The 13,513-nt window shown below is 42.9% G+C and overlaps 1 protein-coding gene across 1 annotated transcript in view; it reads left to right on the top strand.

Moving 5' to 3' along the window:
* The window catches only part of LOC136601610 (lysophosphatidylcholine acyltransferase 2-like), a 48,783-nt gene extending 39,502 nt beyond the window's left edge, over positions 1-9,281 (top strand). Inside the window, exons 4-5 of the mRNA XM_066588838.1 lie at positions 1,627-1,768; positions 8,905-9,281. Coding sequence (XP_066444935.1) covers positions 1,627-1,768; positions 8,905-9,107 — 345 coding nt within the window. The 3' untranslated portion in view covers positions 9,108-9,281. The remainder of the gene's footprint in view (positions 1-1,626; positions 1,769-8,904) is intronic.
* Positions 9,282-13,513: the final 4,232 nt, after the last annotated feature.

The following is a 13,513-nucleotide window of genomic DNA, read 5'->3' as shown; positions in this document are numbered from 1 at the left end:
TACAAACAATATATATTATTATGCATGTAAAAAAAATGCCTTAGTCCCCCTGCACATGGGCAGAAATTCCACGGCGGGATTTCCGGCAGAATTTCCGCCCGTGGAAGCTGCCATAGGATTGCGTTAGAAAACACGCAGAAAACAAATCAAAATGTATTAGAAAAATTGCATAAAATATAGCAATTGGGCCATATCTGTCTGTTTTAATAGCCTTACAAATGGCGAAATTGCAGAAAAAAGTATCATTAATGGACCTGTTAACGCTTATAGAACAAAACTGGTAGTTCTTAGATAAATGACATTCTGTAAAACATTTGTAAGTCATATGAGTATTACTGCTGTGCTTACATAAGACATACGGGGGGGGTGGACAAAAATATGGAAACACTGTACAAAATGCATGTTTAGGATTATAATCCATATTTCAATAAGAGATATAGAGACCAATTTTAAGTGGAGGTAATAGGACATATATGCTGCTGGGCAAAAGTGAACATCTGCCTGAGCAACAAGGTTCCTTTAATCAGGAGTTTGAGCCACTCAGCTTCTGTTACCAGCTGGCTCCCAAAACCACCCAGAGCAGGGCAAGAGGTAAAGTAAACACAAATTTAGTGGAAAGCTCTCCACTAAGCAGGGGCCGATAGGGCAGCTCAGTGCTAATGATTAAAATCCTATGCATTTCGTTCAGTGTTTCCATATTTTTGTCCACCCTTGTACATGTGGTTGATCAGACGTTCGCTCAAACCCTGGATCCAGTTTATTTGTGTAAAGCACTTGCTATAGGCTTGTAGATGATGAGTCCTGCAGTTGTTTTTTTCTCTTAGGCCGAGGCGAATCCACTTGCGGACGGTAATCCCGGGATTAGCCAGCCATGTGGACAAGATTTTTCAGAAATCTTGTCCACATGGGAAGGCAAATTCATTGCAGCAAAGGTGGCAGAAGCAAGTGCTGTGGCGCAGATTCACTGGCCACAGCATGTCCATTCTTATATTTTTTTCATTGCGGCCGCGCTCTCCTCTAAGTGCCGCGGGTTTTGAAGTAGCGCTTTGCAGGCGGAAATCTCGCGGCTTTTCGCTGTGGCCAAACTGCGATATTTCCGCCAGGAATACGCCGTGTGGGAACCCAGCCTTAGGGCTCATGCCCACGGCCGTGACTGACTCCGCCAGCGGAATATCACAGCGCAGTCCGCCACGCCCCCTGCACCCCACCACAAAACCTCCATACTGACCGCTCCGGATCCTCTGTACACGTCCCGCATGGAGGGCCAGCAGGCATTCACAGTACAGTGCATGACGTGCCGGCAGTGTCAGATGACGTGGCCAGCGGTGGGCGGGGCCATGTATTTACAGTGGGCAGGGCCACGTATTTACAGTGGGCAAGGCCACGTTGTCTACAATGGAAGCTGGCCACGCATATTCCTGTGGCATTTAAAACTCCGCTGCATGAACATTAAGCTATTAGGTTCAATAGAACCTTATAGCTGCAGGGCAACGTCGCGGAGTTCCGTGGGCATTAGCCCTTATTACTTTTCTCTGTCTCTGTACAGGTATAATAATCACATACAGCTGAGTCTGAAGTAATTACAACATATATCACATGCCATTATAATGTTTTGCTTTACCCTAGTTATTTGATATTGATGGCGATGGCAGCATCACAGAAAATGAATTCAGTTCCCTGTTAAGATCTTCACTTGGCGTTCCAGACCTTGATGTTTCCAAACTTTTCCAGGATATGGATGCTGATGAGTCAGGAAAACTCTGTTATGGTAAGAAAGACCAGAACTAATACATTATCATCACAAAATGACACATTCAAAGGGGATCTGTCATTAATAAGGAGGAATCCCTCCTACTGGCCATGTCTGTGAAGAATGGAAGACCGGACAGTAGTATAAGCATGTGAGGGGAGTTGTCCCACTGTGCAGAAGTCTTGAGAGATGAAGCACATTTTGCAGCAAACTATAACAATGTTTACTTTAAGTTGTACACAATAAACATACAGACCCTTTAAGGGTTGGTCCAGTGGTAGGCTTCTGATGGTCTGTCCTCAAGATGGTTATCAATAGTAGACTGGAATGGGCCTGCTGCATGGGATTCTCACCAATATGCTGTTCTCTGGGCTGGTGAGTTTGTACACTGAGCTGATATTACCAGGAAGCAGACTGCTTCGTTCCCTGGCTACTGCAGTGGAAAAGGGGCTGTCTGCTTCCTGCAAAAATTGGCTCAGTGCATGAGAGCAGTGGACCAGAGAACAGATGATGAGAGGTAGTCCCAGGTGGCAGACACCCACGGATCTGCTATTGATGGCGTTTCCTGAGGATAGACCTTCAATAGCTTACAATTGGACACCCCCTTTAAGTAGCATATGTTTTCAAATGTTGTAATACAGTTTTAAATCCTTTGTCAATATAATTCGGAACACTCAACTACACAGGCTTAGAAATCTTTTTAATGCTGTATTTGCTAGCCAGTCTTTGTGGAATCAACCCCTTAGTGACCAAGCCTGTTTTCGCCTTAATGACCAGGCCAAATTTTGCAAATCTGACACGTGTCAATTTAGCATGGAAAAACACCAGAAAGGTTTTGCATATCCAAGCGATTCTGACATTGTTTTTTCGCCACATGTTGTACTTCATTTAGGTGGAAAAAAAGACCGATAGAATTTGTGTTTATTTATTAAAAGCGCCAAAATTGGGAAAAATTTTTAAAAATAGTCATTTTTTCACATTTCCAACTGCAATATCTCAAATATGTGTAAACATAATATAGAAATTTTTGCTAAGATATATATTTCCATCCGTTTACTTTATTTTGGGCGCACATTGGAAAAACTTTCGTTTTTTTTTTAACCATTTAGGAGACGTACAAATTTAATATTACTTTTCAGCATTTTGAGGAACAGTTTGTTTTTCTACACCAAGCCAAGATTGGAAAGGCTCATAGAAGTCAAAATGATAGATACCCCCACAAATGACCCCATTTTTAAAACTACACCCCTTAACGTATTCACTAAGGGGTGTTATGAGTGTTTAAACCAAACAGGTTTTTTTTAGGAGTCAATGCAATTTAGAAGAGAAAAACTAAAATTTCATATTTTTGCAAATATGTCATTTTAAAGGCAGGAATTATTTCTATAGTACACATGAAAATGAGGATTTGCACCCCAGAATGGATAAGCCTGTTTATCCCGTGCTCAGAAACATACCCATTGTGGCCCTAGTATTACGCCTGTATGCACAATGGGGCCCAAAATGAAAGGAGCCACCGGTGGCTTTCAAAACAGAAATTTTGCTTGAAGGAGATTTAGGCCCTATTGCACACTTGTAGAGCCATTGAGTGACCAAAACGATGGAGAACGCCCACAAGTGACCCCATTTTGAAAAGTAGACCCCTTAACGAATTTATCTAGGGGTACGATGACAAACGCAATCCTATGCAGACGGCCGCAGTTTGGCCGCGCGGCAAACAAACCACGGCATGCTTTATTTCTGTGCGGGGCTCGTAGAGCAGAAACGTCACTGTCCGGCCACCGGCTCTGGTCTGCGCATGCACCGGCTGCCCAGCAAGCCGGCACATCAAACAGCTGGAGCTGCGGGCGCAGGTGAGTACGCGCCGCTCTCTGCAGGCGCTCGGGTCGGATCCCGCGGCGAGAAACCTCGCAGCCGGATCCGACCCACCCATCTGCAGGCGGCCTAACACAGTCAAGTTACTGGTCTACTTGCAGTCTTTATGATGCTAGTCTATCTCTCATGGACTGCTCAAACCAACAAGTCCCAGTTCAGAGCTACGGTACCATGGTCCAAACTGTCTATGCATTCTCTTCCTCAGGACAAGAGGTTCTAGTAAATTTTCTCACTCACATTGTTTACCAGTATTAGTGTAGTATGTCTTCATCAGAAGTGTGGGCGTGACCGGGCTGAGCTGCAGGTAACGGCTAGGTCACGCCCACAGCTCCCGATTGGCTGTGGCACACATACACCTTCAACCTGGGGTTAACAATGGGAGTCACTGCTCTAATGCACCCTGCAGCTGATGCAGCAGGAGGCTAGCTATCACTGACAGCTGGCTCCCGCTGCCAGAGCTCGTCACTGTGGGGGCTGATAGCAGAACAGGACGCCTGTATCTGGAATCCTCTTGCCATAACAACCCATCGGCAGTACACGATTTTTATCTCGGGGGTCCGATGACAAAAACAGAGGGAGCTGCCTCCCTCTAAGAAAACCCTTAAAGGGGTTGTCCCGCGCCGAAACGTTTTTTTTTTTTTCCCAATAGCCCCCCCCCCCCGTTCGGCGCGAGACAAACTCGATGCAGGGGTTAAAAAAGAAAACCGGAGAGTGCTTACCTGAATCCCCGCGCTACGGTGACTTCTTACTTACCTGGTGAAGATGGCCGCCGGGATCTTCACCCTCGGTGGACCGCAGGGCTTCTGTGCGGTCCATTGCCGATTCCAGCCTCCTGATTGGCTGGAATCGGCACGTGACAGGGCGGAGCTACAAGGAGCCGCTCTCCGGCACGAGCGGCCCCATTCAGAAAAGAAGAAGACCGGACTGCGCAAGCGCGTCTAATCCGGCGATTAGACGCTGAAAATTAGACGGCACCATGGAGACGAGGACGCTAGCAACGGAACAGGTAAGTGAATAACTTCTGATAACTTCTGTATGGCTTATAATTAATGCACAATGTACATTACAAAGTGCATTAATATGGCCATACAGAAGTGTATACCCCCACTTTGTTTCGCGGGACAACCCCTTTAACAGCGTCTCTATGATGCACCGAGCTTTTGGCAGCTCGGTGAAGGTGTGTATGCCACAGCTAATTGGGAGCTGTGGGCGTGACCTGGGCATTACCTGTAGCTCAGCCTTGTCATGCCCACACTTCCGGTGTAGACATACTACACTAATACCCTGTTTACCTTCACCCAGCCTCTTCCCCACAGCAGGCGTCACAGAACTTCACTTGTGACTAATGACTATAGGTTGCATCAACTTCTGTTTGAACCTCACAATTCTCTTGCGCACTTTATCAGCACAGAAAACGCAACCCTCAGCTGTGCACCACACCCTGCCTATCATACCCCAACAGGCACCTTCCCACAGAATCAGACTTGATCCACTATTCATCCATCCAACACACATACTCTGCGCAGCACGATACCCGGGGAGAAACACCAAAAAAATGACTGGGATACAAACTAATCCTATGACGTCCATGGAGGCTATGACAGAGACTATCACACTTTCTAACTGCATGGCCACAAACAATACTCATCATCAGTCAGGCAGTAATCATCAGCCGAACTCTCATGTCAGCAATTACATCAAACAGTTGTATAATACACAATTACAATATCCAATATACCTCTGTAGTTATGTAATAAACAACACAGTATTTGCTATGATAAACCTGAGTATTTCCTTTACTAAACACTAACATCTGTGTAATAAACCATATTTTTCCCATTAAATATAACATTAGTATCACTTTTCTTCATATACATTAGTGTTTGCATTAGTTTCTTCACTTTTAGCATTAACATCACTCCTCTAACTATGCTCCATTCAACAACATCATTTCTACAAAAGCATTCTATCTAGAGATGAGCGAGCATACTCGATAAGGCAAACTACTCGAGCGAGTAGTGCCTTATGCGAGTACCTGCCCGCTCTTCTCTAAAGATTCGGCTGCCGGCGCGGGTGACAGGTGAGTTACGGCGGTGAGCAGGGGGGAGGGGGGGGGAGAGGGGGAGAGAGATCTCCCCCCTCTTCCTCCCTGCTCTTCCCCGCAGCTCCCCGCCGGCACCCAAATCTTTAGAGACGAGCGGGCAGGTACTCGAATAAGGCCCTACTCACTCGAGTAGTTTGCCTTATCGAGTATGCTCGCTCATCTCTAATTCTATCACCAATGACATTTGACTATCCAGTCTGCGTTACCTTTTCACATCCCACTTACATACAAAGCATTAGAGGTCATACAGATCATACACATTTTCCAAATGTGTATAAAAGAAGAGGAATATATGGCAAGGACAATACATATATTTTCATTAATCAAATGCCTCCCTCTGCAAAACCATTCCCCACACAATTCTCTCCCCAGGGGATATAACCCAGCCTAACACGTGATTATTATATACTTACTAATGGAGGAGTTCAGTGTCTTGTAATTTCATGTCCCTCTCTACTTAGTATGCCAGTTCTTTACTTTTATAGACCTTCAAATGTATCTATGAAAAACATTTTATTTGGAGTGTTAAATGGTGAGAGCTTTAAAATCCCTTATTTTAGAGGTGTGGTAGACATGGGAAGTATTCAAATGGATGCCCATATATTGCAAGATTGCCCCATTTGTCTGGCTTTAAAGAGGACCTGTCAAGAGGCCCGACATACCCGTTTTGGTAAATAATTGTATTCCCCATTATTGTCGCGACCTTGGAGCAGCTTTACTTATAGCTCTTTGTTGTACTATTCCTTTATTGTTCCTTCCACTTCTATGGTATGAATAGCTTGACCACTTGGTGTTACTAGTTGGGGGTCGTGTCCCTAGATATTCTCACACTATCCAATCAGTGCTTGACAGAGTCAGGTTGTGTAGAGCAATGGTCCCCAACTCCAGTCCTCAGGGACCACAAACAGGTCATGTTTTCAGGATATCCTATAGAAAGAACACCTGTGCCAATGTCTGAGGCACCAACAATAATTACATCACCTGTGCATCACTGAGGAAATCCTGAAAATATGACCTGTTAGCGGTCCCTGAGGACTGGAGTTGGGGAACCCTGGTGTAGAGACACACCCGTTTCACAAGAGGAATAACAGAGGAACAGCACAACACAATGTTATAAGAAACTATGTTCTAAGATGTTTCATGAAGAATAAAAGTATTAACTAAAATGGACAAGTCAGGAGAGCTAACAGGCCCCCATTAACCCCTTAGTGACCACTCATATGTGTTTTTACATCCTGGGTTTCCGGGCTTTAATCCCCAGGGCTGTAAAAACATGCTTGCCCTGGATATTAAGGCCCCGGGGTCTGTGTGGGTGACAGCTCCCTGCTAAAGGTTGCCGGAGGTTGCTGATAGCCTGTAGTTGTGATGGGTCACACGATTGTGATTATGCAATAATGGCGATCGCATAAAAGTAAAAGAAAAGTTGGAGAAGGTTAAAGTTTCATGTCCCCACACGGATTGGATCCATAGGAAGAGCTGAGAGTCCTTCCAGGACCTGACACAGTCTTCTGCACATGTGCGTCGGTTTTCAAAATGGGGTAATTTGTGGGGTTTCTCCATCATTTTGGCCACTCTAGGGCTCTACAAATGGGCAATGGGGCCTTAAACACTTTCAAGCAAAATTTCTGTTCTGAAAGCCACCAGCTGTTTCTTTCGTTTTGGGCCCCATTGTGCATACATATATAAGATTAGGGCCACAATGGGTATGTTTTTGAACACAGGACAAACAGGGGTATCCATTTTGGGGTACAAATCCTCATTTTCATGTGCACTATAGAAAAAAAAACTGTCTTTAAAATGACATATTTTCAAAAATATAAAATTGTTGTTTTTTTCTCCTCTAAATTGCATTGACTCCTGAAAAGAAACTGTGGGGTCAAAATACTCAAAACACCCTTCGGTGAATATATGGGGTCAAGTGTGAGGGTATCTGTCATTCGGACACCTATGAGCCTTTGCAATCTTGGCTTGGTGTAGGAAAACAAAATGATTCTCAAAATGTTAATGTTAAATTTTGTATGTCTCCTAAATGGTTAAAAAAAACAAAGGTTTTTCCAATGTGCTTCCAGAATAAAGTAAACAGATGAAAATATATATCTTAGCAAAAAAGTGTACAGTATGTTTGCACATATTTGACATATTGCATTTGAAAATGTTAAACTGACAATTTTCTCAAAATCTTCCCAATTGTGGTGCTTTTAATAAATATACACAAATTCTATTGGTCTGTTTTTACCTAAATGAAGTACAATATGTTTCTAAAAAACAATGTCAGAATTACTTGGATATGCAAAACCTTTTCGGAGTTTTTCTATGTTAAAGTGACACGTCAGATTTCCAACATTTGGCCTGATCATTAAGGCACAAACGGGCTTTAACACTAAGGGGTTGAACTATCAGCCAGTTTTCTAAACCAGACAACCCCCTTATACACTGTATGCCTTCAACCAAACCAAGTCTTTTAAATTTACTGCTGTCATAAATTAATGTCAGATTAATGGTGTTGTCCAACTGGAAACTATTGATGGCCTATCTTTATCCAATAGCAGATTGGTGGGGTTCCGCTGCATTGTATTCCACCAATCACTCTTTGCGGGGCTGCTTTGTTCAAGTACTGAGCTAATTTCTAAAATAAGCAGATAGCTTCAGTTTCACTGTAGTGGACCAGCTTGGTATTACAGAAAATGTTTCTAATTACTTTAATGGGAACCTTGGCTGCAATACCAAGCCTCACCACTACAGTGGGAAAGGAGCTGTCTGATTGCTGCAGAATTCTGCTCATTGCATTAGTGCACTGGCTTGGCAAACAGCTGATGGACAAGGATCCTGGGCGGCAGACACCCATTAATCTACTATTGATGGCCTATCGTAAGGATAGGCCAACAATAGTTTACAACTGGACAACTTCATTAACTATATATGCACCAACCTACAAATCTAGAAATACTAGAAGTACAGTAGGCAAAATATGTAACTTTATTATAAAAAATAAAGGTAGTACAGGTATGCTGAAAAGCAGTAGCCACGGGTAAAAATCAGTGTATTTTTTAGCTCTGTCTTCTATGGAATACCATGTTTGTCTGCCTCATGTACATGAGATGCTCCAATAATATGTTTATGGTTGTGCACCAAAATTCTTCATGGCTTATTTTAATTCTATTTCTATTTCTTGTAGAGGAGTTTAAAAACTTTTTCCTGAGTCATCCAGAATATTCAAAATTGTTTACAACCTACCTTGACCACCAGAAATATTACTTGCATGTACTGCAGCAAGAGGAAGAGGAAGACAAGAATTTAGAACCCTTCATAGCCGGAAACCAGGGCACCAACAGCAGCATAGAGGAAGCTACTAGTTCATCAGACAAAAAAGTAGACTGAATGAGACTAAAAAGAATAAGGATTTTTAAATAAAGTTGTGCTTTATATCTGTGTTAGGACGCAGGGGGCTTTTCCCCACTTTTTGCCTGTGTGATACATTACTCATTGAAGATGATTATCATAGTTCGCTGGTTTATATTTAGTTTCTCCTTTTTTGAAATTTAGGGAACCATGTCCACAATTAAAACCATAAGTTTTATGCAGAGCCCAATGCTGTCTCATTACGAGTACCCCTTTCGTTACGCCCTTTTTACTCTTTCTAGGCATATGGTTTTCTCTACTGGAGTTGTTCCAGATTATTCAAGTATTATATGGATGGCTCTGCATTTTAACGGCTTTAATTGAAAATATACAACAAGCCATAGTTCCTGGGGCTGGCCTCAGTCTAAATTCTTTTTTTAAGTGTTCTAATACACCTGAAACTAAAAGCAAAGGAACTTTGCATAAATTTAAAGGGGTCTTCCAGGAAGAATACTACTGATGATCGGTGATGATCGGTCATCAATAGTTGATCAGCTGGGGTCCGTAGCTTGGGGCCCCGACCGATCTGCTAAGTGGGCACATGCTGCAAATACAGAGATCGGAGCGGAAGTCTCTGAGCCGACCTCTGTGTAGTGGCTGGCACTTGTAACTGCAGTCACAGCTCACATTGATTTCAATGAGAGCCATGCCTGCAGTTACGAGCGCCGGCCACTAGACTGAGGTTGGCGCGGAGACTTCCACTCTGACCTCTGTGTATTTGCGACGCTGACAGCATGCGCCCGCTCAGCTGAACGGTCGGGGTCCCAAGCGGCAGACCCCAGCAGATCAACTATTGATGACCTATTAAAAGGACAGGTCAGCAGTAGTATTCTCCCTGGAAAACTCATTTAAACATTTCCTACCATTTTGTTTCTGCAGCTCCTATATAGTTCTATGTGTCTCTATGGTAAGAGACTACAGATATGCTCTGTGTAGTCTGATCCAGTTGTCATACATTTTTTCTGTCCCTTTTGTCATGATTATCTACTGAATGTACTTTACCAAGATTTAGCGGACATATATAAGGATGTATGGCATCAACAGAAACATCAGACAACGTAGGTTGTATTTGTTGTTTGTTACAAAGGGGAAGCATAGGTCTACATAGGAGCTGTAGAAAAACATTGTTTGCCAAGGTGGACATAGCCTTTTAGCACAACATAACCTTATGTCTGAACCCTACCAAATATTTCTCATTGTACTGTGAGGTCGACCCTAGTGAAATACATCATGTTTTTTTAAAATAAAAAGTGATTAAAAGATGTAAGTAAAGTGAATATTTCTGCATATTTTGTAAATTTACTGTGTAAAAGTATGATTCTCCTTTAACGTTATTATTAGAGATGAGCGAGTATACTCGTTTCGAGTAATTACTCGATCGAGCACCGCGATTTTCGAGTACTTCCGTACTCGGGTGAAAAGATTCGGGGGGCGCCGGGGAGCGGGGGGAGGCATGGCGGCGCGGGGGTTAGTAGCGGGGAACAGGGGGGTGCCCTCCCTCTCCCCCTCACTCCCCGCTGCAACCCCCAGTCACCCACGGCGCCCCCCGAATCTTTTCGCCCGAGTACGTAAGTACTCGAAAATCGCGGTGCTCGGGCGAAAAAGGGGCGTGGCCGAGTATGCTCGCTCATCTCTAGTTATTATTCATGGTGCCATGGTCCAAACGAAAGTTCACAAATTCCATACTGTGAAAGATATAGTTTGGTTCACTGACATTGGTTCACTCTGCAGATCCCTTTAAGGCCTTCAGAGAAGAACACACTGCCCTGGTCATGAACTGTGTGCTGACTTAGCATGTCATGCACACTAGTAATTAGTACAAGGATGTTTGCGCTGGAAACTATCTTTATTATGGAACCAGGATGCATTGAGATTGATGGAGTGCGTAGGGGTTATCCTTTCATTGTGTGATTTCTCAACATCTGCGAATTCCAATGTTTCTATGTCAAATGTGATATTTTGAGCTTGGGAAAGTCATTAATTTGCCAATAACGTATACGCCCATATGTCTTACCTATACCTTATTTGAATATGCCTTCCCTCATCTATATGTTAATTACGTCTTTCCTGTGTACTCAATAAAAGTTGGGTGCCTGGCTCGCCGAGCTCTCTCTGCCATTAACTACATTCGGATGTCGTGTCTGAATTCTGGTTAAGGGTTAAGTCACTAGTGACTCTTATATTCAATTTTACCTGATCTAGGTGTACTTCTTTAAAAATTCTTTAACAGTTTTGGAGGCCCCAGCGAGATGCTATACCTTTACACTCTTTTTACTGAACGGGGAGCAGCGGCCTTCTTCTCTTGGATGAAGCAGTTCCCCGGGGCAAGAGATTTCTCTTGACTTCTCCACAGAGAGGGGGTCGTCTGCGGTGTCAGTGTCAGGTGTACAGCTTCAGCATTTCTGAACTTGCTCCCTATCAGGTAAAATTATCTTTCTATTTGTTTGTCTTTCTTTGTCTTACTATAAGCAGCACAGCAATAGCTCTGCTACATATCATTTCCTGCCTTGTATTCATGCTTTAACTCTTCCTATCCCTACTGCTTCCTCGCCTTCCTGTGTCATTCTTCAGCTCTGCTACATCGTGTATTATTTTATATTAATGTTGTGCAGTATTACAGTATGATTACTGATATGCAACATCCCTGTGAGACAGCTCTTATTCCCCAGAAGACTGCTTTATTCTTTTCTGCACAATTACAGAAGATGAGCTTGAATGTAAATATAATTTTAACGCTTCAGAGAGAGATTCTGGTATTGACGCATAGATTTTCACTTGTGGTTGTGTTTTTATGCTCTGTACGCTTCCCTTACTCATGGTTTCAATACGACTCTACAGTTGTTGGCTACCGATAGAGTGTAGGTATATGTAACTGGGCTCTGGGATAGCCGCCCACTGACAGTTGCGGGACACAAGGTTTTGCACATAGCTAGATATCTGAAGACGGGACTGGCTCTCCCTGTTGGATTGCTATGGGTGTGATAGGCGGAAGGCCAAATTACCAAAAGCTGGCAGTCCTGACCTTAATGCCAGGCGCCAATTTTCAGCGATTGCAGAATAATTTCATCCAGTTTCCTAAGAGTGGGACCTCTGAATATGTCCTAGTGTGTGTCAGTATGGAATACCAGAGGTGATTGAGAGTGACAGAGGTATACACTTTACTTCTGGAGTATGTCAAGAGGTGAAAAAGGCCTTGGGAATAGAGCAGGCATTCCATACTCCATGCCACTCACAGAGTAGTGGTAAGGTGGAGCGGTTAAATGGATGTATGTAGTGATGTTTACGAGGGGGGAGAGAATGCTATGTGACATTCCTCTAAGAGTTTTGTTGTTAACACTAGTAGACTATTACTATGTTACACTACAGAAAGTTAAAGTAAAACTAGATGTTTTAATAATGTGCAATGAAGTAAGTTATGCAATAAGAGAATGTAAGTCTGTCTGATGGATCTGTTACCTTTAGGTATAGGAGTATGAAATATGATGGAAAATGACTGGATTTAGTTTTCTGCTGAGAATGGTTTGTTATTTGTGTGTTTGCACTGCGATTGTGGGTACATAGCTGATAGTCTGTTGGTTCTGTGCCAAGTGCACAGCAAATATTTCATCATGCAATCTCCTCTTTAACTGTCTTTATTATGTATGGTAATGTTTTAATTTGATAATATACGGTGGTTATTCACTGTATAAGTTTTTATGTTCATAACTGTATGTTTGTATTCTCCTACTACTCTAAAATGAATTTTACTTGTGTGCTGGTTGATGTTTGGATGTTACTTTCGCCTGTATAAGTGTGAGTACAGTTTTGCAATGTGAGCTTTGGGTGAATGCTTTGTGGTTCGTGTCTATATAAATCAGTAACGTAATGTTTTTTTTACTGGTTATGTAATTTTAAAGTTTTCATGAGAATGGTCTGTTACGGACTGGAGTGTTTATACTGTAACTTTAACTGAGTAGAAAACTGAAGCTCCTTTAATTGCTTGGCATACGTGCAAGCATTATATCATGACTATGTTCTTGTGTTTTCAGTGGGTGTACAGTATTGCTAGAAATACTACACAATCACTTATGTGAGTATATGTTTAAGGGTTACAAGTGCAAATTCCTCTCCAAAATCTGCTGCTCTGTATTTGGTTGCCTGGATTAAACTGGCTACTGTAATGTGTGGAACACTAGCCAAGGGTAATGACAGAGTGCCAAAGGATCGCAACCCGCGGCCAGGTGTCATTTTGGTAAACAGATTTTACATAGCAAATACTGAAGACAAAGTTCGCTACTTTTGACAGTTGCTATGGGACCCATGACCGATCAGAAAATATCCACGATGTGACGGGATCAGGGAAAAACTGATCAGGGAAAGTTCATGATGGGATCTGGTATGGGTGG

Source organism: Eleutherodactylus coqui, unplaced genomic scaffold (genome assembly GCF_035609145.1).
Source record: "Eleutherodactylus coqui strain aEleCoq1 unplaced genomic scaffold, aEleCoq1.hap1 HAP1_SCAFFOLD_73, whole genome shotgun sequence".
In the NCBI taxonomy this organism is placed as follows: Eukaryota; Metazoa; Chordata; class Amphibia; order Anura; family Eleutherodactylidae; genus Eleutherodactylus; species Eleutherodactylus coqui.
This window is presented reverse-complemented; position numbering and strand designations above follow the sequence as displayed.